Here is a 21,306-nt window from a genome sequence, read left to right as displayed (position 1 = left end):
CCGGGCCACAGAGCGAGACTCCGCCTCAAAAAAAAAAAAAAAAAAAGCCTCACCATTCAAGTCTCTATTAAGATGCCACCTGTTCTAAGAGCACTCTCTGACCTACCTCATTACCTAATACCACATCCTGCCCAAGGTAATCTTTATTGCTCATTTTTTTCTTTATCTGAAATTATTTCATATGCTTGTTAACTTATTATCTCTATCCTGAAGACTAAAGGATTAAAGTAGAGACCTTACCTGTCTTGTTCACTGCTACACGTCTAATGCCTAAAATACTGCCTGACACTTGAAAAGTGCTAAATGACTGTTAAATGAAAGACTCTCGGTTTGCTTATCTGTGAAATAGGGTTAACAACTACCTTACAAGACTAATTATAAGAATATAAGAATTAAAATTCAATAATGTATATAAAAAGGTGTTCTGTAAACTATAAAGCAGATATACAAAAGATTAAGCCAAAGGGTTGAAGGGGCAACAGCAGAAAGACCACATCAAAATCTGAAAGATACTGTCAATTACAACACCAATGCATCTAATTATTTTCATAACCAAAAAGAAAGCACATACCTTTCCTTGTAGAGGTCCCTGAATAAGCTTGGGATATTTCTGTGTTGAACTATTTCCATGCCCCAGTTTCCCATAATCACCATCTCCCCAACTGAAGACTTCTCCTTCTGTCGTAAAAGCTAAAGTATGACCATCAGATCCTTTAGAAGATGAAACCTTTTTAATGGATCTGTGAGGCTCGAATGTTAACTTTTTTAAAGTTGACTGATTATTGGAGTCTCCAAGGCCCAGTCTCCCATAGCTGCCTTTCCCGCAAGCTCTAACAGAGCCATCCGTAGAAATGACAAAAGTGCAGTACTGTCCAGCTTCAATCTATAAACAAAGAATTATAAATACAAAATACTTCTGTGAGTATCAAAGTATAATATTTAAGGCTGGTTTTATCAAAGAGCCTCAAAGGAAGTCTTATAGCAGAATATGGCCTGATTCTCCAGAGAATTAAGGAATATACAGAAATGTAAGAGAACACGAATGGCCTTTTCATGCTCATGACTTTGTTGCTGAGTTCAAATTCTTCATGTATATGTTATCTTTTCAGGTTATCATCCAGATTATGATTGAATGAAACAACAAAGTAAAATGCTTAATATCCTCTTATAACCGAGAATGGCAAGACATAAAATTTTCTTCCTATAAATTCCTTAGGGTACATTATGGCAAGAACCATATAATGTAATGTAGAATAAAATGTATCCTAAACCTATTTGAAAAAAATACATTTTAATTAAAGTAACAAATAGAAAGTTCTAGCTGGGCTATAAATGTAAAAAAAAAGTGATCATAAGAAAATGAAAGGCTAATCTAGCAAAAAGAAATTCCAGTTTTTATTTACTTTTTTTTTTTTTTGAAACAGCGTCTTGCTCTGTCACCTGGGCTGGAGTGCAGTGGTGCAATTTTGTTTCACTATAACCTCCATTTACCAGGTTCAAGCAATTCCTGCCTCAGCCCCGCCGAGTAGCTGGGATTACAGGCACGCGCCATCATGCCTGGCTAATTTTTGTTAAGTATTTTTAGTAGACAGGGTTTCACCATGTTGGTCAAGCTAGTCTCAAACTCATGACCTCAAATGATCCACCCACCTCGGCCTCCCAAAGTGCTGGGATTACAGGTGTGAGCCACCATACCTGGCCTTTATTTACTCTTATTTGCCATTTGTGGTGAACTTAACGGTAAAGTCTGTTGCTATTCTTAACACTTTTTAAAAATCAAGATCCCGATTTAGTTATTCAAAAGTTGGAAATGTTGTCAGGGATAATGGGGACTAAAAATGTATTTTTATTTATTTATTTATTTATTTATTTTTATTTATTTTTGAGACGGAGGCTCACTCTGTCACCCAGGCTGGAGTGTAGTAGCGCAATCTCGGCTCACTGCAACCTCCATCTCCCAGGTTCAAGCTATTCTTCTGCCTCAGCCTCCCGATTAGCTGGGACTACAGGCATGCACCACCATGCCTGGCTAATTTTTGTATTTTCAGTAGAAATGGGGTTTCATTATATTGGCCAGGCTGGTCTCGAACTTCTGACCTCATGATCCACCTGCCTCACCCTCCCAAAGTGCTGGAATTACAGGCGTGAGCCACTGCACCCGGCCAAAATGTACTGTTCTATTAAAATGAAAAAAACTAATGCAGTATATAGATCAGAAATAATCATCGATAATTTTCACTCATTTAAAAAATACTCAATATTATTTAATGCAAATAAACATGAATATACACTAGATTATCTACCAGTTTGTAAGCTATTTAGAAAACTTACGGTCTGTGCATCAGAGAAACTAGGAGCCAGTTTGGGTTGCAGTATTTTCTCCTGTGTACCTTCTACCAACTGATGGCTGCTATTGCTCCCCCAAACATAAACCTCACAGGTTTCGGAGACAATGGGAGCATCACCAGTCTGAATGCTATCTGGGCTAGCACATGTTCTCGAATAATCAGAAGCCATTCTGCAAACCTATTAAAAATTTAAAATATGCAACAAACAGTCAAGACAGTTTTAGTCTGGGCATTTTTAAATATATATCCTCTGAAATTACTGTTGCCTTTTCTTCTAACACTCTTAAATGCTCAAAGAACCTATTAAACAAAGATAACTATTTACTCACAAGGAATAAACCACTAAAAGACACTAATAAAGTGGCAAAAGTGGGAAAGGGGAGACACACAATCTTTTAGCTAAACGTTTTATTATTGCATATAAAACACTGTAGAAAAACAAAGCTTAAGAAATAAAGTAGAAAAAATCAGCATGGATAATCTTAACACCTTAATACAATAAATTTTACGTTTTAAATATATGTCCTTCCAGAGTTTTTCATATACAAATTCTTTAACAAAGTCACCACACTGGATACATAAAAATGACAAATTGCACAAAAGAGTCATGCAAATCCATGTCTACCTAGTCTTCACGATTGAATAGATAATATTCCATCTAGTAAAAAACATCACAATGTACTCAACCACTTCCCCACCCCCAACTTTTTTTTTTAAATAGGTGGGGGTCTCACTATCTTACACAGACTAGACTCAAACTCCTGGGTTCAAGCAATCCTCCCACCTCAGCCCCCCAAGTAGCTGAGATTACAGGCAGGCATATAATCATACCTGGCTCCACTTTCCTTTAATAGGGCATTTACAGTCTATTTATTTGTTATATAGGCCATTTTTAAGGATATAGTTGTTACTATACTTTTTATTACTTCCCTAGTAGAGAACCTCAGAAATGGGACTCGATATTCAAAAAAAGACAAGAATCCTATGATTCTTGAAACATACTATATCAAATGGCATTCCAACATGGTGCTATAATACCTCACTAGTAATGTACAAAAGAAGGCTATTCTAAAAACAGCGAAGGCACAAAGCAATTAACATTCACACATATATCTGAATATATAAATAATTATATTTTCAGATCAGATTTCAAAAAAAATCATGGCTTATTTACCATTTCTGTAGAATATAATGGTAAAGTCTGTTGCCATTCATAAGCCTTTTTAAAAATCCAGGCTGTGTGCCAAAATCCAGGCCACCCAGGGTGGCCATCCCAGTACCAATTTCACTGAATCCATACTCATTATGAGTATTATGCTTTTAAATTTTTTTGCAAATGTAAGTGAGGAAAAAGGAAAAGGCCCTTATCTTAATTTCACATTTCTTTACTGTTAGCAAAACTAAAGTTTTTTCATCTGTTTACTACATTTTGTGACGTGAACTTCTGCTCACTTATTTATTAGAATTTAATAGATTTTTTAATTGACTGGTATGAACTCAATACAATAAAGATATTAACTCTGACTACAGTGACTATCAATTTATTTTCTGCCTTTTAGGCTTTTTGATTTTGCTGAATCAAGCAAAACAATAAAAGAAACTTAAGAAGTTAACACATTAGTTTGCCAGCACATGAAATGGGGGATGATAGGGTCCTCTTGGTCAGATACTTTAAATAGTATCCAAAACAACAGAATAATATGTGTGTTAGACAATTATTTTCCAGTGAACATGAGGACAGTATCCGAGGACAGCTGCCAATCCCTAATAAAAGGTCTGGGATTTTGCTGGAGACAAAGAAGGATAGTGGGGCCAAGAGGGTCAGAATTGTTCATCTAAAGGTCTATCATGGCCATTGTATTGGCTCACGCCTCTTGATACTGGCCAACCAGGATTCCTTTCCAGGACAAAGACCCTACACTGAGAAAAACTACTGAGAGTAGAATAAAAATTGAACAATAGAATTGAAAAACAGGGACAATAGAAAGGAAAGATGGAAAGGAAAGAGAATACCAAGACAAAAGTTGGGAAGGGGAACAAACTGGAAAACTTTTTTTTTTTAACATTACACACACGCACACACAAAAAAAAACAGAGGGAGGGAGTCTATGGAGTTTAAAAAGCCATCTTAAATCCCACCTCATTCTAAGAGTTCAGGAAAACTAATCCTACATAGAAATAAGTAACAAAAAAGTGTTGAGGTCAAATCTCATATGAAGTTATTATAAAGTTGCAGTGAGCCAAGATCAAGTCACTGTACTCCAGCCTGGGCGGCAGAGACACCATCTCAAAAAAAAAAAAAAGACACAAAGGAAAAACAGAAATCTGAATTACAAACCCTCAAAAATGAGGTAACATAACTCAAGAATTAGAAATAAAAGAAAAAAAAATTTTGGAACTGAAGACTAAACTAGAGGAAACTCAAAAGTAAATAAATACAGTAGATAATGCCCTAAGAGTAATGAAAGACAAAAGGCATTTTTAGAAATTTAAAAATTTAAAAAGACAAAGTATTCAAGAAAAACTGACAAGTATTAAAATCAGGCAAAGATCAACACGCACATAATAGAAATCCCTGAAGAACAAAAACCAATCAAAGGAATAAAAATAATATAACAAACTGCAAATTTGGAACATTTTCCTGAAATAAAAAACATCTGAAAGTACATATTGAATTATCACATCTCTAGGAATATCAACCCAGAATGAATAATATCAAGACATATTCTATAGTAAAATTACTGATCTTTAAGGGGGAAAAAAAAATTCTTTGGGTTTCTCAGCAAATATGCATGGCTCACATAGGAAAGAAAATCAGATTACCTTTGGACTTTGACAGTAACAGTTTATGCCAGAAGAGAATGGAGTAACATATTTAAGATATACAAGAAGAAAAGAAAATGTGAACTAAAGAAAAGATGAACTAAAGAATATTATCAACACTGACATTCAGGAATAAAGAGCACAGCAATTATCAACATGCAAAAACTCAGAAATCTTGTTCTGATGACTCTTTATTGAGAAATCTACTAGAGAATGACCCTCAAACTATCAAAAAGAATACACATTGACACAGAGACTAGTATTCAGCATTAAAAATGTAATCATTTGTAGAACTAATACCAAATGAAGGTTAAAACACAGAGACAGGCTCTGGGTGCCATGGTTCACGTCTGTAGTACCAGTATTTTGGGAGCCCAAGGTAGAAGGATCTCTTGAGCTCAGGAGTTTAAGACCAGTCTGGGCAACCATAGCAAGACCTCATCTCTACTAAAAATTAAAAAAAAAAAAATTAGCCAGGTGTGATGACACATGCCTGTAGTCCCAGCTACTTGGGAGGCTGAGGCCAGAAGATCACTTGAGCCCAGGAGACAGAAGCTGCAGGGCGCTATGATCACACCACTGCACACTCCAGCCTGAGCAACAGAGCAAGACTGTCTCAAACAAACAAAAAAAAAAATGCAGAGAGTATGTAATAACTATATGCCCTATATAGATGTAATTCAATTACTAAAAAACAGGGAAAGCATACTTTAGAAATTAATTTTTTCGGCTGGGTGCGGTGGCTCAAGCCTGTAATCCCATTACTTTGGGAGGCCAAGGCGGGCGGATCACGAGATCAGGAGATCGAGACCATCCTGGCTAACCCGGTGAAACCCCGTCTCTACTAAAAAAGTACAAAAAACTAGCCGGGCGAGGTGGCGGGCGCCTGTAGTCCCAGCTACTCGGGAGACTGAGGCAGGAGAATGGCGTAAACCCGGGAGGCGGAGCTTGCAGTGAGCTGAGATCTGGCCACTGCACTCCAGCCCGGGCGACAGAGCGAGACTCCGTCTCAAAAAAAAAAAAAAAAATTAATTAATTTTTTCAGTAACCATACAGCAGTAGTTATTTGTCTTATTTTAGGACTGCTGTTTATGTGTGTATGTGTGTAACATGTAATTAAAACAAATGAGTAATAATGGCATTTTCTAATTCTCATCCTTGTATCTATGGGAATCAGCAATCTTAGTTTAAAAGGAAGAAGATATAAATGTAAAGGTTAAGTAAAAATTCTATAGCTGTAAATTTGAAAGTATCAGTATGAACTCATTAGGTATCTTAGCTTTAAATACACATATATACACATCCTAGCTCTGTCCACTATGAATATAAAAGCCTAGAAATAAGATCAACTCAGTAGTAGTAAGCATTTCTAGCACCCTGATTGTGGTCTTGAAACATCATTTTCCAATAAAAGAAACCAGGACTGTTTTTCAGAAAACTAATTAGATGATTCCAGATTGGGGGCAAGAAATGTGTAAGATCAGCCAGAAACAATGAAACATATCAGAAAGCAAGGAGACTACAAAAGATTATTAGGCTTATGATAAAATAACTTAGGAACTACCCTGAAGAGACTAATAGCCAAAATTGAAACAATATGACCTTCACTGCAGATAATAATTCAGTGTGCTGAAACTCAAAACAGGCTTAAATCTGTGGGTTCATAATGATTTATTTTATTTGTTTATTTTTTTTTGAGACACAGTTTCACTCTTGTTGCCCAGGCTGGAGCACAGTGGCATGATCTCGACTCCCTGCAACCTCTGCCTCCCGGGTTCAAGTAATTCTCCTGCCTCAGCCTCCTGAGTAGCTGGGATTACAGAGGTCCGCCACCCCACCCGGCTAATTTTTTGTATTTTTAATAGAGACGAGATTTCCTCATATTGGCCAGGCTGGTCTTGAACTCCTGACCTCAGGTAATCCACCTGCCTCGGCCTCCCAAAGTGCTGGGATTACAGGTGTGAGCCACTGCGCCCAGCCCATGGTATTTTTTAAATGAAGTTAATTGGCCAAGTTTGGAGGATGGTAGGAGGACAATTCATTAAATTGAAAACTGGTAAATAAAGAACAGATGAAAAGAATCAAGCATTTAGTCTGCTTTTCCTATATAAACCGTAGCAGAGTAATCAGTCAATAAGGGAATCTCTTCATAAAAATATTGCAACTAATTGTTGGGAAAAAGCTGAGTACTGGGAGGGAAACTGAGGCAGGGCTTGCATAATGTCCTCTCGAATGTGTCTAGACTTGCTGGCTCCTTGCTTCTAGCCCTCCTAGGCACCTAAGCTCCTATTCCCATTATCTCAAGTAGCAGAACCATCACAGTTGTAGACCATGTGCCTGCCCTTTTGACCTCCACATTCTCACCACCTGTTTCTTTCTTTGATTACCAATAAATACCGTGGGCTCCCAGAGCTCAGGGCCTTCACAGCCTCCACGATAGCAATAGCCCCTTGGTGTCCCACCTTTCTCTCTCAAACTGTCTTTTTTCTTCAATCCTTTGACTCCGCCAGATTTTGTCACCCCCACATTCCTGGCTGCCCAATGTGGGGTGACAAAGACCCCGGTGAAGGAACGCCAGAGCGTGTGAAAGCAGAGGATACAACATCAAAGGACACCCGAAGAAGTCTAAAAGCAGCTCAGGGGGGAAAGCTGAGCACTTGGAAGAACCAGGGTAACAATGGAACAAAGTGAAAGCAGTCATTCTGCTTAAATTTCTTAAGACATTTATTACGAAGAGGGGGAGTGAAAGTTCGTACTCAGAATTTGTTATCACTCACTCTAGTGCAGCAGAGTAGTTTTGCCCATGGTTCCCGGAACAGGGGACTATGGAGTCGGATGAATGGGAGAGAACTGGCAGAGATTTAAAAAAAAAAAAAAGTATAAAGATGGAGCAAAAATTCCAATCTCGGTTTGGTCAATGTGGGCGCTAATAAAAGCAGCTCTTGAGCCATTTCAAACAGATAATGAGGCAGATTCAGATGAGGAAGAGGAGGACGAGTGTAAAGAACTAAATTCAGATTCTGAGTGTGAGGAACAGGAAACCAGAGAAAATAAAGGGAAACTGAAAAAAGTATGTTTTAGCCCATCAGCTCCACCTGCTGAATTAAGTGAAAGGCCACCTCCTCTTTCTCCTCTTAATGGGCGAGAAGATGAATTAGCTACAAAACTTTACTGCTCCTGTAGTTGCAACATTAAAACCTGGAGCAATTGGTGCTATACAAATTTCTATTCAAAAGGCTGGAGCCGAGGGAGACCTTGAAGCATGGCAATTTCCCCTAACTATCATCCAGCAGGGAGGACAGCAAACGTCCTTCCACTGTGTTTCCAAAATGCATCTACAAAAGAGAAAGATATGTAAGTAAAGAAAAGTGTACTATTCCTTTAAAAGCCAGGGTAAACTTAAAACCTATAATTGACAATTGAAGGTCTTCTCCAGGACCCTATAACACTCCAATGCTACCTTGTCAGTGTAAACAAGAGAGTAGCGGGAAAGCACTGAGACCACTAACAAACAGTAGCCTTCCTACCAAAAATCTTTAACCCAGTAACCCCTGATAGCCCAAATGCATTCAATCTGTAGCAGCAATTGCTTTGCTAACAGAAGCAGAAAAATAACTTGGAAGAAACCTCATTGTGAGCACACCTCACCAGTTCAGAGCTATCAAAAAGCAAAAAGGTAGCTTACTAACTCAAAAATCTCAAGGATGGGGCTATTCTGTTAGAAAAAGATTTAACATTAACCACTGAAAATTCCCTTAACCCAGCAGGTTTCCTAACGAGGTATTTAAATCTTAATTACCATACAAAGGTCCGACCAGACCTAGGAGAAACTCCCTTCAGGACAGGAGGATAGATGGTTCCTCCTGGGAGATTGAAGAGGGGGAGAGAGAGGGGAAAAGGGAAAACACACACACACACACACACACACACACACACCACACAATGGGTATTCAGTAAGTGATAGAGAGACTCTTATAGAAGCAGAGTTAGGAAAATTGCTTAATAATTAGTCTGCTCAAACGTAGGAGCTGTTTGCACTCAGCCAAGTCTTACAGTACTCACAGAATCAAACTATCTTAATCCTGACTCAAAAGATTACCTACACCCTCTCTGAAACGAATTTGCATAAGAACTGTTTATGGGAATGCATCTTGATGGGGCAGCTGGGTTGTTATGAAATATTCAGGAACCCAGCCCAGCTCTAGAACTCACCTATAGCACAAAGACAATGTTGGGCATGCTGGTAGAGGACCACTAGAATCCAGCAGCCCGGACCCCTTTGTGGTCAAGAAAGGTGGGAAAATAGGTGCAGGACTGCTACATCGGTAAGCATAACTAATCCGATAAGCAGAGGTCCATGGGTGGTTATGCACCCTGGAAAGGAATAAGCATTAGGACCAAAGAGGATGCTCCAGGACTAATGCTCACTGGAAAATGACTAGGGGTGCTGGCATCCCTATGTTTTTTTCAGATGGGAAACGTTCCCCCCAAGGCAAACACACCCCTAAGATGTATTCTAGAGAATTTGGCCCAAGAGTGTATGTACCTTTTTCCCTCTCAGACTTGAAACAAATTAAAAGAGACCTAGGTAAATTCTCAGATAGTTAAATTGATGTTTTCAAGGGTTAGGACAATCCTTTGATCTGACATGGAGAGATGTTACTGCTAGATCAGACACTAACCCCAAATGCCACCATAACTGCAGCCCAAGAGTCTGGCAATCTCTGGTATCTCAGTCAGGTCAATGATAGGATGACAACAGAGGAAAGAGAATGATTCCCCACAGGTCAGCAGGCAGTTCCCTGTGTAGACCCTCACTGGGATGCAGAATCAGAACACGGAGACTGGTACCGCAGACATTTGCTAACTTGCATGCTATAAGGACTAATGAAAGCTAGGAATAAGCCTATGAATTATTCAATGATATCCACCACAACACAGGGAAAGAAAATCCTACTGCCTTTCTGGAGAGACTAAGGGAAGCACTGAGGAAGCATATCTCTGTCACCTGACTCTATTGAAGGCCAGCCAATCTTAAAGGATAAGTCTATCACTCAGTCAGCTGCAGATATTAGAAAAAACTTAAGTCCACCTTAGGCCTGGAACAAAACTTAGAAGCCCTGTTGAACTTGGCAACCTCAGTTTTTTTATAATAGAGATCAAGAGGAGCAGATCAAATGGGATAAAAAACAAACAAACAAAAAAAAGCCACCACTTTAGCCATGACCCTCAGCCAAGCAGACTTTGGAGGCTCTGGAAAAGGGAAAGGCTGGGAAAATCAAATGCCTAATAGGGCTTGCTTCCAGTGTGGTCTGCAAGGACACTTTAAAAAAGACTGTCCGAATAGAAATAATCCGTCCCCTCATCCATGCCCCTTATGTCAAGGGAATCACTGGAAGGCCCACTGCCCCAGAGGACAAAGGTCCTCTGAGTCAGAAGCCACTAACCAGATGATCCAGCAGCAGGACTGAGGGTGCCCGGGGCAAGCGCCAGCCCATGCCATCACCCTCCCCAGATATGCTTGACCATTGACAGCCAGGAGGTTAACTGTCTCCTGGACACTGGTGCAGCCTTCTCACTCTCCTGTCCCGGACAACTGTCCTCCAGATCTGTCACTATCCAAGGGGTCCTAGGACAGTCAGTCACTAGATACTTCTCCCTGCCACTAAATTGTGACTGGGGAACTTTACTCTTTCACATCCCTTTCTAATTATGCCTGAAAACCCCACTGCTTTGTTAGGGAGAGACATCCTAGCAAAAGCAGGGGCCATCATACACTAGAATTAGCAGAAGGAAAAAGGGTAAGTATATATACAGACTCTAAGTATGCTTACCTAGTCCTTCATGCCCACGCAGCAATATGGAGAGAAAGGGAATTCCTAACTTCCGAGAGAACACCTATCAAACATCAGGAAGTCATTAAGCCCCAAAATTCTCCTTACCTCTGAGTCTACCTCCTCCGATCCCTGCCTAAAGATAATTTTATGGGGAAGAAGATTTGCTTGTGTCTCTCCAGGTGACAATCAGGTGCCTATGTGGGTGCCCACCAAACATCTGAAGATCTATCATGAGCCACAGCACCTAGTGGACCCACCCGTACAGTGCAAATTGAAGGTTTAAGGATTGCTTTTAAGCCTTGATTTGCTTTCTCTATGCCTTCTGTTAATCAGAAAAAGCCTATTTCTCACTGTCAGTGGCCTCCTGGCTACAGCCACAAAAGTTTTTGCTTCTGTTTCACTAGATTTACTAATGTGGGGGTGAGGGTATGCTTGCGTTTTTTGCAGGAGATGAGCGAACTGTGCGGAAGCCCTCAAGATGTGTACAACCATGGAACGGGAGACTGGAGGGACCCATGAATCCTAACCATGGCCCGGGTTCCCCCAGTACGAGCCATGAGCCAGCTGAATCTGAATGCGAAGATGGAACAAGGACTGACCAGAGTCACGATGCTTAATGGATCAGTGCTTTCTGACTCAGCTCCTCTCTACCCTGAATACAAGAGCCCCTAATAGTTAGGCAGGAGTATCATCACCCCTATTCAGCATGAAGAAGTTAGAGAAGAAGGACCTTCATCCTTCTGCAACCCCTAGGATTAAGGGTCCTCTTGTAAAAGAGAAAGGGGAGGTATGTGGGGAAACATTCAAACCAGAGTGACTCCAGTTTGAATAAGGGCTAAGAAAAATGAAGCTGGATCACCAACTGGCAATTAAAGGCTGCACAGGCTGCAACTGCCTTGCTCAATTAAAAGAGGCAACCTCTTATAATAATGATAGCTAGTAATAATGATAGTAATAATGATACCTTCTCTTTTACAAAAAGAGGGCATGTTGGGAAAAAGCTGAGTGTTGGGAGGGAAACTGAGGCAGGGCTTGCATAATGTCCTCTCGAATGTGTCTAGACTTGCTGGCTCCTTGCTTCTAGCCTTCCTAGACTCCTATTCCCATTATCTCAAGTAGCAGAACATGTTCCATATAAATGCTAAACCATCACAGCTGTAGACCATGCGCCTGCCCTTTTGATCTCCACATTCTCACCACCTATTTCTTTGTTAGATTACCAATAAATACCATGGGCTCCCAGAGCTCAGGGCCTTCGTGGGCTCCATGATAGGGATGGCCCCCTGGTGTCCCACCTTTCTTAAACTTTTTCTCAATTCTTTGACTCCACCAGACTTTGCCACCCCCACGACCTGGTGTTGGGTCTGATCACCCCAACACTAATAAAAAGAAACGACAGAATTAGAATATCATATTTTGCAACCAAGCACAAATGAATTAATGTAGTCATTAAGCATCAATGGCTGCTAATACCACAAAGACAACCAAATGGAACCTAATGGAAGAACACAACATGTATACAGTCTTGCTAAAGACCTAACATCTGCAACTGATCAAGCCTCTGGATCCAGCTGCCAATTTATAGGAAATACAGAGGATAAAGAAACATACAGAACTGCATCATGAGTAATCTATTAGCAAAACCCAGACTGTGGGAAATGCTACAGCCCAAAAAGCCTAGGTTCCTGAACAAACATATTGAAGGAAAAGAAAAATGGAGGAGGGAACCTAAAGATTAAAAGATTTAAAAGACTTTCCTTTTTTTTTTTAATGGGCACGACTATAGTGTTTAAGGATGCACATCTGGTTGACAGAAATATAAAGAAATACAAGGAAGTGATCAAAGTCACAATAGTGGTTACTTTGGGGAGGACAAACAGGTTATGATAAGGCTGTGAAAGGGCTTCTGCAATGACTAAGAAAATTCTCTCTTTACCTAGGTACATATTAGAAGAGTATTTTATAATAATTAAGCTATATATGTGTACATTTTTCTATGTATTTTACTTAATACAAAATTTTTTCAACTGAAGTTACCAGCACATAATTCAAAAATTAAAACAAATGAAAGGGTATACACATTGAAAAGTATGTCTCCTACTCACCCCTACCCCACCCTAGATACCCCAGTTCCACTCTCTAAAGGTAACAACTGGTGCCACCTCCTTTTGTAGCTTTTCCAGAGAAAATGGATTATTTTTAAGGGATAAATACATGTCATAGCATTTTAACACAAAGTTTTCAATACAAAGGCCATGATTATTACGTACCTCTTCAAAGAGACATAACGCTGCCTCGTAAAGGGAACACAAGCCATCCGATGTTCTGGTTGGTTCTCTCCACTGACTCCGATCAGCAGATGAACCCTATAATTAAAACATTGTGGGACACAGTGTAGGAAGGGGAGAGACATATGAATTAAAATTACTTAAACAGTCTACAAAAACACCTATTTGAAGACCTGTTTATATAATTATGTGCACTGAAACCAAATCCTAACATTAGGTCATGAAACTAACTTTTACAAGGAAGTTTTATTAAACGAGCTGGCTACTGCATCACATGATATATTTGACATGCCAATCCCTCACTGATTACCTTATTAAAAAGTGATTTATTCCAAGGGACATAGGGCTCTAGAAACAATCAAGGAAGCAGAATTTTGCCAGTTACCCACTCTTTGGGTGACCAATATCCAGAAAACGTGGTCTCAGAAAATACTCCCAATGGGTATATTGCCCACCTGCCTCCCACCTGACAGAATATAGCCAGCTTTAGTAATGACTTGACCAAAGCAGCAGAAAGTCTGTCCCTCCCTTCTTAGTTTCACCACAACCAAGGTCCCAGTATTACAGTAGGTAGTAGCTAGTTAGACATGAGCAGGGCAGGAGAGGGCCACCCCCCAACCCCTACCACCAGGTATGTCAGGTGACCATCAAGTGATGGTCAGGCAGTGGTTAACTGTCTCTCTAAAACAATAATTGATTGCAGTCAGTACCAGGGAAAGGCAGTCTCCCAACAGACAGAAAAAAACCTGAAACCTGTGATCAGCAACTTGTTGATAAGATCTCAGGAGCTGGGTGAGTGGGATCAAGCATGCACATTAAGAGGTAAAATGGAGGAGTTCAACTGGTATATGACCTTCTAGGGACATTCAGTGGGTAAGGGAAGAATGCCTCAAGAAAGCATGCGTACAACACTGGTAAACACACTGCACATGCTCCCCTCTCAAAGGCTGGCAAACCATTGTGCATGTGAACAGCCTACCCCAAGGGAAGAAACACAGGACCCGGGAAGTATGCTAACATATAAAAGCTTAAGTCAAAAGTCAACCTGGGCACTTGATCTCTCAAGTCACCTGCTTGGCCCTCTTCCAAGTGTACTTCACTTCTTTTTCTTTCCTGCTCTAAAGCTTTTTAAATAAACTTACACCCCAGCTCTAAAATTTGCCTCAGTCTCTTTATGCCCCTCAGTCAAATTCTTTTTCTGAGGAGGCAAGAATTGAGGTTACTGCAGATTCATAAGGATTTGCCACTGCTAACACCAGGAAGTCAGTTCACCTTTTTCCTAGCACGGCTGAGGAATCACAGCACCTCTCTGAGACTTACTGCCTACTCTCCACAACAGGACCCAATGGGAGAAATCATTATCTCATTAAAAAATGATAGGACAGGCACGGTGGTTCATGTCTGTAATCCCAGCACTTTGGGAGGAGGAGACAGGCAGATCATTTGAGCTCAGGAGTTCAAGACCAGCCTGGCTGACATGGCAAAACCCCATCGTTGCTACTAAAAATACAAACAAAAATTAGCCAGGTGTGGGGGCACATGCCTGTAATTCCAGCTACTCGAGAGGCTGAGGCAGGAGGATCACTTGAACCCAGGAGGCGGAGGTTGCAGTGAGCCAAAATCACAACACTGCATTCCAGCCTGGGCAACAGAGCAAGACTCTATCTCAAAAAAAAAAAAAAAAAGATAAATCAGAAAGTGAACTAAATATCCATTGTCCCTCAAATTTCCATATCCTTAAGTCTTTAGAGCACAAATGTCAAGTTCTTTCTATAATTTATCCATCATATAATTGTGAAATTTTCATCAGTGGCTTTATTTCAAAGGATACTATATTGTAAAAATAATTGTATTCTAAATTATCTCTTCACAGATACATCACAGAAAAGTATATCCTCTACAGGGGAAGAAAGACTGACTTAGATAACCCACAAGATCTCATCCAACTCTAAGATTCTCTGATTTTTCAAGTCAGGCTATTTTAAGTAACATGATTCTGAAATAATAATTTAAAAATGCATATTTTGGACCAAATACAAAATTCCAACATCTTCAAATGCCCACAGTATTTACACCTAACTCTAAGTTTTTTTTTTTTTTTTGAGACGGATTCTCACTCTGTCACCCAGGCTAGAGTGCATTGGCACAACCTCAGCTCACTGCAACTCCACCTCCCGGATTCAAGTGATTCTTGTGCCTCAGCCTCCCAAGTACCTGGGATTACAAGCCTGCACAACCATGCCCAGCTAATTTTTGTATTTTTAGTAGAGACAGATTTCACCATGTTGGCCAGGCTGGTCTGGAACCCCTGACCTCAGGTGAACTGCCAGCCTCAGCCTCCCAAAGTGCTGGGATTACAGGCATGAGCCACCATGCCCAGCCTAACCCTGTTTTTTTTAGTATTTATTTACGGATTTATTTATTTATTTTTGAGACAGGGTCTTGCTCTGTTGCCAAGGCTGGAATTCAGTGGCAAAGATTACTGCTGTGAAAAGGAAATAAAAACTTGAGACTCCAATGCACCCTGACAAAAGAAAAAAATTAAGCTGAAGGCTGACTTATACAAGAAGCTGCCTTTCCTTTTGTTCCAAAGCAGAGAGCTACAGATGAAAGGGTGAATATCCTCACTATGTTCACCTTATCTTATATAAAATGCCTATCTACTGAGCACCAGAGAAATACACAATTCCACTATTCTGCTCCTTTTCTCTTGCAATTTGTGGATTCAGTAATGTGACCATACCCTCCTTTTTTCCCCTCCAGCCTGCTTCTCCCCTTTAAATAGTGAAGCCCTCAATATCACCTTTGTAGAAAGGCACAGATCTCTGTAAACCAAAACTAAAATACAAAAGCCCCCAGCAACCATCTGAATGGACTCCCTCCTATGGGAGGGCACTCTAAAATTTTACCTGAAGAACTGATTCAGGCCAGGACAGGAAGTGAGAGATTGGACACGCCTCATTATACCCATCCAGCATTACACCCATCAACACAGACCTTAAGTCTGAAAAAAACATTTACAGTCTATTCTAAGTCTGCTACTTGGAGGCTTGGATCTGCATGATAAAACCTACCTCTCCCCAACCCCTTATTGTAACCTACACATTCCTTTCTACTAACTCTTTCAACCAACTGCCAATCAGAGTATGTTTAAATCAACCAAAGACCTGGAAGCCCCCTGACCTCCCATCCTTTCAGATCAAACCAATAAGATCTTACATGTATTGACTGATATACTATGTCTCCCTAAAATGTATAAAGGCAAGCTGTACCCCAACCGCCTCGGGCACCTGCCACAAGGACCTCCTGAGGCTCTGTCACAGGCATGTCCTTAACCTTGGCAAAATAAACTTTATTTATTTATTTATGAGACAGAGTTTCGCTCTTGTCGCCCAGGCTGGAGTGCAATGGCTTTCTAAACTGAGAAAGATCAATTTCTTGTCTCAGAAACTTCTTGGTTTACACTCATCTCCCAGGTATTGTCCTTAACCTTGACAAGCCTAAATTGATTTGAGACCTGTCTCAGATACTTTTTGGTTTACATAACTCACTATAGCCTTGACCTCCCGGGCTCAAGTGATCCTCCCACCTCAGGATCTATTAATAAAGTTTATTATTATTAAGGCTTATTAACTATTAATAACTATTAAATTGTATTTACACTATTAATATAATTATATACGTCAAACATTAACTTCATCAACATTAATCCGATTAATCTGATTAGTGCTGATTTATGTTAGTTATATACTATATATTAGTAATTAATTAAAATTAATATCATTAAAAGCATATTGGCCAGGCGCAGTGGCTCACACCTGTAATCCCAGCATTTTGGGAGGCTGAGGCGGGCAGTTCACTTGAGGTCAGGAGTTTGAGACCAGCCTGGGCAACACGATAAAACCCTGTCTTTACTAAAAATACAAAAATTCTCAGGGCATGGTTGCATGTGACTGTAATCCCAGCTACTTGAGAGGCTGAGGCAGGAGAATAGGTTGAACCCAGGAGGCGGAGGTTGCAGATCGCACCACTGCACTCCAGCCAAGGTGACAGAGTAAGACTGTCTCAAAACAAAAAACAGCACGTTAATAAAGCTTATTAACTATTAATGACACTTACTTAGAATTTTTTAAGTTTCATAATACACTAAAGGTTGGTTTTTTTGTGTGTGTGTTTTTGTTTTGTTTTGTTTTTGAGATGGAGCTTCGCTCTTGTCGTCCAGGCTGGAGTGCAACTGCATGATCTCGGCTCACTATAACCTCCACCTCCCAGATGCAAGTGATTCTTCTGCCTCAATCTCCTGAGTAGCTGGGACTACAGGCATTCATGCACCACCACGCCCGGCTAATTTTGTATTTTTAGCAGAGACAGGGTTTTTCCATGTTGCTTCAGACTGGTCTCGAACTCCCAACCTCAGGTGATCCGCCCACCTGAGCCTCCCAAAGTGCTGGAATTACAGGCATGAGCCACCGTGCCTGGCCTACACTGAAGTTTTATAGGTTTTTCATTTGTGTGTGTGTGTGTGTTTTTTTTCTGAGACAGTCTTGCTCTGTTGCCCAGGCCAGAGTGCAGTGGCTCAGTCTCGGCTCACTGCAACCTCCACCTCCCGGGTTTAAGCAATTCCCCTGCCTCAGCCTCCCAAGTAGCTGGATTACAGGCACACGCCACCGTGCTCAGCTAATTTTTTTGTATTTTTAGTAGAGATGCGGTTTCACCATGTTGGCCACACTGGTTTCAAACTCCTGATCTCAGGCAATCTACCCACCTTGGCCTCCCAAAGTGCTGGGATTACAGGTGTGAGCCACTGCACCCAGCCTATAGGTTTTAAGTTGCTCTATATATTCATCTATCCTTTTTCTATTCCATCAGGTAAATAAAACAATGGTAAAATTTACATCAATCTGTATCTACTGGGCAGATAAACTATACAAAATTGCAAATTATTAAAACAGCAAATATCCCCAGCACTTTGGGAGGCCGAGGCAGGTGAATCATCTGAGGTCAGGAGTTTGAGACCAGCCTGACCATAGTGAAACCCGTCTCTCCTAAAACTACAAAAAATTAGCTGGGCGTGGTGGTGGGTACCTGTAGTCCCAGCTACTGGGAAGGCTGGGGCAGGAGAATCACTTGAACCCAGGAGACAGAGGTTGCAGACAGCCGAGATCACACCATTGCACTCCAGTCTGGGAGACAAGAGCGAGGCTCCATCTCAAAAACAAAACAACACAGCAAATATCCTGCTACCCTCAAATCACTGAAATGTCAGTCACTTTGGAGAGTCCTCCAAATAGCCGACTATTACATGGCAGAACTTTTTTGTCATCTAACAAGTTTCCCCTCGGCCTTCAAAAGCTGCTATGATGAAGTCCATGCGAACGACTGACTTTCACACCACTCTCCTCACCCCAGCAAAGCTGCAGAGAAGTTTCATCTTCAGGCTCTTCATATAGCTTCCTTTTCTCTAAGATCTTTATTTTTTTATTTTATTTATTTATTTATTTATTTATTGAGATGGAGTCTCGCTCTGTCACCCAGGCTGGAGTGCAGTGGCGCGTTCTTGGCTCACTGCAAGCTCCGCCTCCTGGGTTCACGCAATCTCCTGCCTCAGCCTCCTGAGTAGCTGGGACTACAGGCGCCCGCCACCACGCCCGGCTAATTTTTTGTATTTTTTTTAGAGACGGGGTTTCACCGTGTTAGCCAGGATGGTCTCGATCTCCTGACCTCATGATCTGCCCGTCTTGGTCTCCCAAAGTGCTGGGATTACAGGCGTGAGCCACCACGCCCGGCCTCTCTAAGATATTTATAAATTTACTAGGTAAAGTTTCCTGTTGTCATAATCTCTATTATCACCCCACCCCATTAATAATCATTATTCTTAATTATTCTCTTCAGCTGTCCCAAATCCCTCACTTCTCAGATAGCTTTCAATAACTATGCTAGCTAATCAGAGCCTTCCAATCACAGCACATTGCTCATTGTCTTCAGATCTGTGATTCTATTTGACTGTTTCTCTTATTGTTGGGTCATCTGCTATTAACCTGCTGCTGCCAAGTCAGTTTTTCTTTTTAATTATTTAGGATAGTGCTTCTCAAATTTCAGTGTTGACACGAATTACCTGGTGATCTTGTTAAAATACAGCTCCTAATCAGTTAAGTATAGAAGAAGCCTAAGATTCTGCATTTCTAACAAATGCAGGTGATGCCAATGCTATTGTCTGTGGCTCACACTTTGAGTAGTAAGGCTTCAGAGTCCAGACTCAGGTATGGAATCATAACAGAAGCTAAGTGTTTAAAAGTAACTAGTCCCTAGACATACAACATGTTGCTACACCAACAAATACTTGGTTGCAACCTCTCCAAATTCCCTAATTAGCTGTGAAGCATTTCTGAGAAAAAACGCAATTGTGATCTGTGGCTTCATTATCTAAAAGCCACCTCTAGTGATTACCAAAACAAAAACACATAAGTAGACTGATGCACCTTTCTAGGAGCTGGCACCAGGGCCATCATGATCCCTCTTTTATGCCTTTCTACAGTATGGAGAAAAATGTTGAAAACAGCATAAAGTTTTTAGTGATAAACTTGGGTTTAAATCTAGGCTCCATCACTTACTGGCTCTGACTGAAAGGGTCTCATCTTGAGACGGGAATGATGCCCACCCACAACATTTAGAGCTGTTACATAATTAACTGAAATTATGTGCAAAACATGCTTAGCACAGTTCTCACTACATAGTAAGATCTCCAAACGGATAGCAATAATTATTATTTTGCATTATGTATATATATTGAGAAAGAAGAGAAAATACTGGGAGCCTTTAATAAATGACTGCCAAATGTAGCAATACCAAACCAACAAAATATCCTACCAACACTGTAATGACTGTTGTTAATTTCTTCCCAAAAAAGTCAGTATTTAAGGATAAGTCTACTCCAGCTTCAGTCAATTACAATTAAAGACACATCTAAAACTCATTCTACACAGGCCGCGCATCGTGGCTCACACCTGTAATCCCAGCACTTTGGGAGGTCTATGTGGTTGGATTACCTGAGGTCAGGAGTTCAAAACCAGCCTGGACAACATGGTAAAACCCCGTCTCTACTAAAAAATATAAAAATCAGCCAGGTGTGGTGCCGGGCGCCTGTATCCCAGCTACTTGTGAGGCTGAGGCAGGGAGAACTGCTTGAACCCAGGAGGCAGGAGGTGAGCCAAGATTCTGCCACTGCACTCCAGACTGGATGACAGAGTGAGACTCTGTTCCAAAAAAAAAAAACATACACACACATTCTACACAGAATTCTTAGTGTATTTTGTAAATATATTGGGGGGAAAAAAAAAACAGGGCTAAAGCTGGGCATTTTTAGAGAAAATAAATTTTGAAAACTATAGCCCATTAAATGTATAACTTCATTTGTTCACATTGTCAACAAGATAGAAAGTTAAATGGTCCAAAAATAAACTGGAAATTAAACTAAATTTGGGGGCCAGGTTGTGGTGGCTCATGCCTATAATTCCAGCACTTTGGGGGGGCCGAGGTGAGCAGATCACCTGAGGTCAGGAGTTCGAGACCAGCCTGGACAACATGGTGAACCCCAGCTCTACTAAAAATACAAAAATTAGATGGGCATGGTGGTACATGTCTGTAGTCCCAGCTACTCAGGAGTCTGAGGCAGGAGGACTGCTTGAACCTGGGAGGCAGAGGTTGCACTGAGCCAAGATCACACCATTACACTCCAGCCTGGGCAACAAGAACTAAACTCCATCTCAAAAAAATAAGCCGGGCGTGGTGGCTCACGCCTGTAATCTCAGCACTTTGGGAGGCTGAGGCAGGCAGATCACCTGAGGTCAGGAGAAGTTCGAGACCAGCCTAGCCGACATGGTGAAGCCCCATCTCTACTAAAAATACAAAAAAATTAGCCAGGCATGGTGGCAGGCACCTGTAATCCCAGCTACTCAGGAAGCTGAGGCAGGAGAATTGCTTGAACCTGGGAGGCGGAAGTTGCAGTGAGTC

General features: G+C 40.8%; 1 protein-coding gene across 1 annotated transcript in view; it reads right to left on the bottom strand.

Annotated features, from left to right (window-relative positions):
• The window catches only part of HERC1 (HECT and RLD domain containing E3 ubiquitin protein ligase family member 1), a 248,445-nt gene that overhangs the window by 162,506 nt on the left and 64,633 nt on the right, over positions 1-21,306 (bottom strand). The window contains exons 4-6 of the mRNA XM_011940429.1: positions 13,279-13,374; positions 2,332-2,526; positions 572-883 (exon numbers count right to left, since the gene is read on the bottom strand). Coding sequence (XP_011795819.1) covers positions 572-883; positions 2,332-2,526; positions 13,279-13,374 — 603 coding nt within the window. The remainder of the gene's footprint in view (positions 1-571; positions 884-2,331; positions 2,527-13,278; positions 13,375-21,306) is intronic.

Source organism: Colobus angolensis, unplaced genomic scaffold (assembly GCF_000951035.1).
Source record: "Colobus angolensis palliatus isolate OR3802 unplaced genomic scaffold, Cang.pa_1.0 Scaffold19, whole genome shotgun sequence".
In the NCBI taxonomy this organism is placed as follows: Eukaryota; Metazoa; Chordata; class Mammalia; order Primates; family Cercopithecidae; genus Colobus; species Colobus angolensis.
This window is presented reverse-complemented; position numbering and strand designations above follow the sequence as displayed.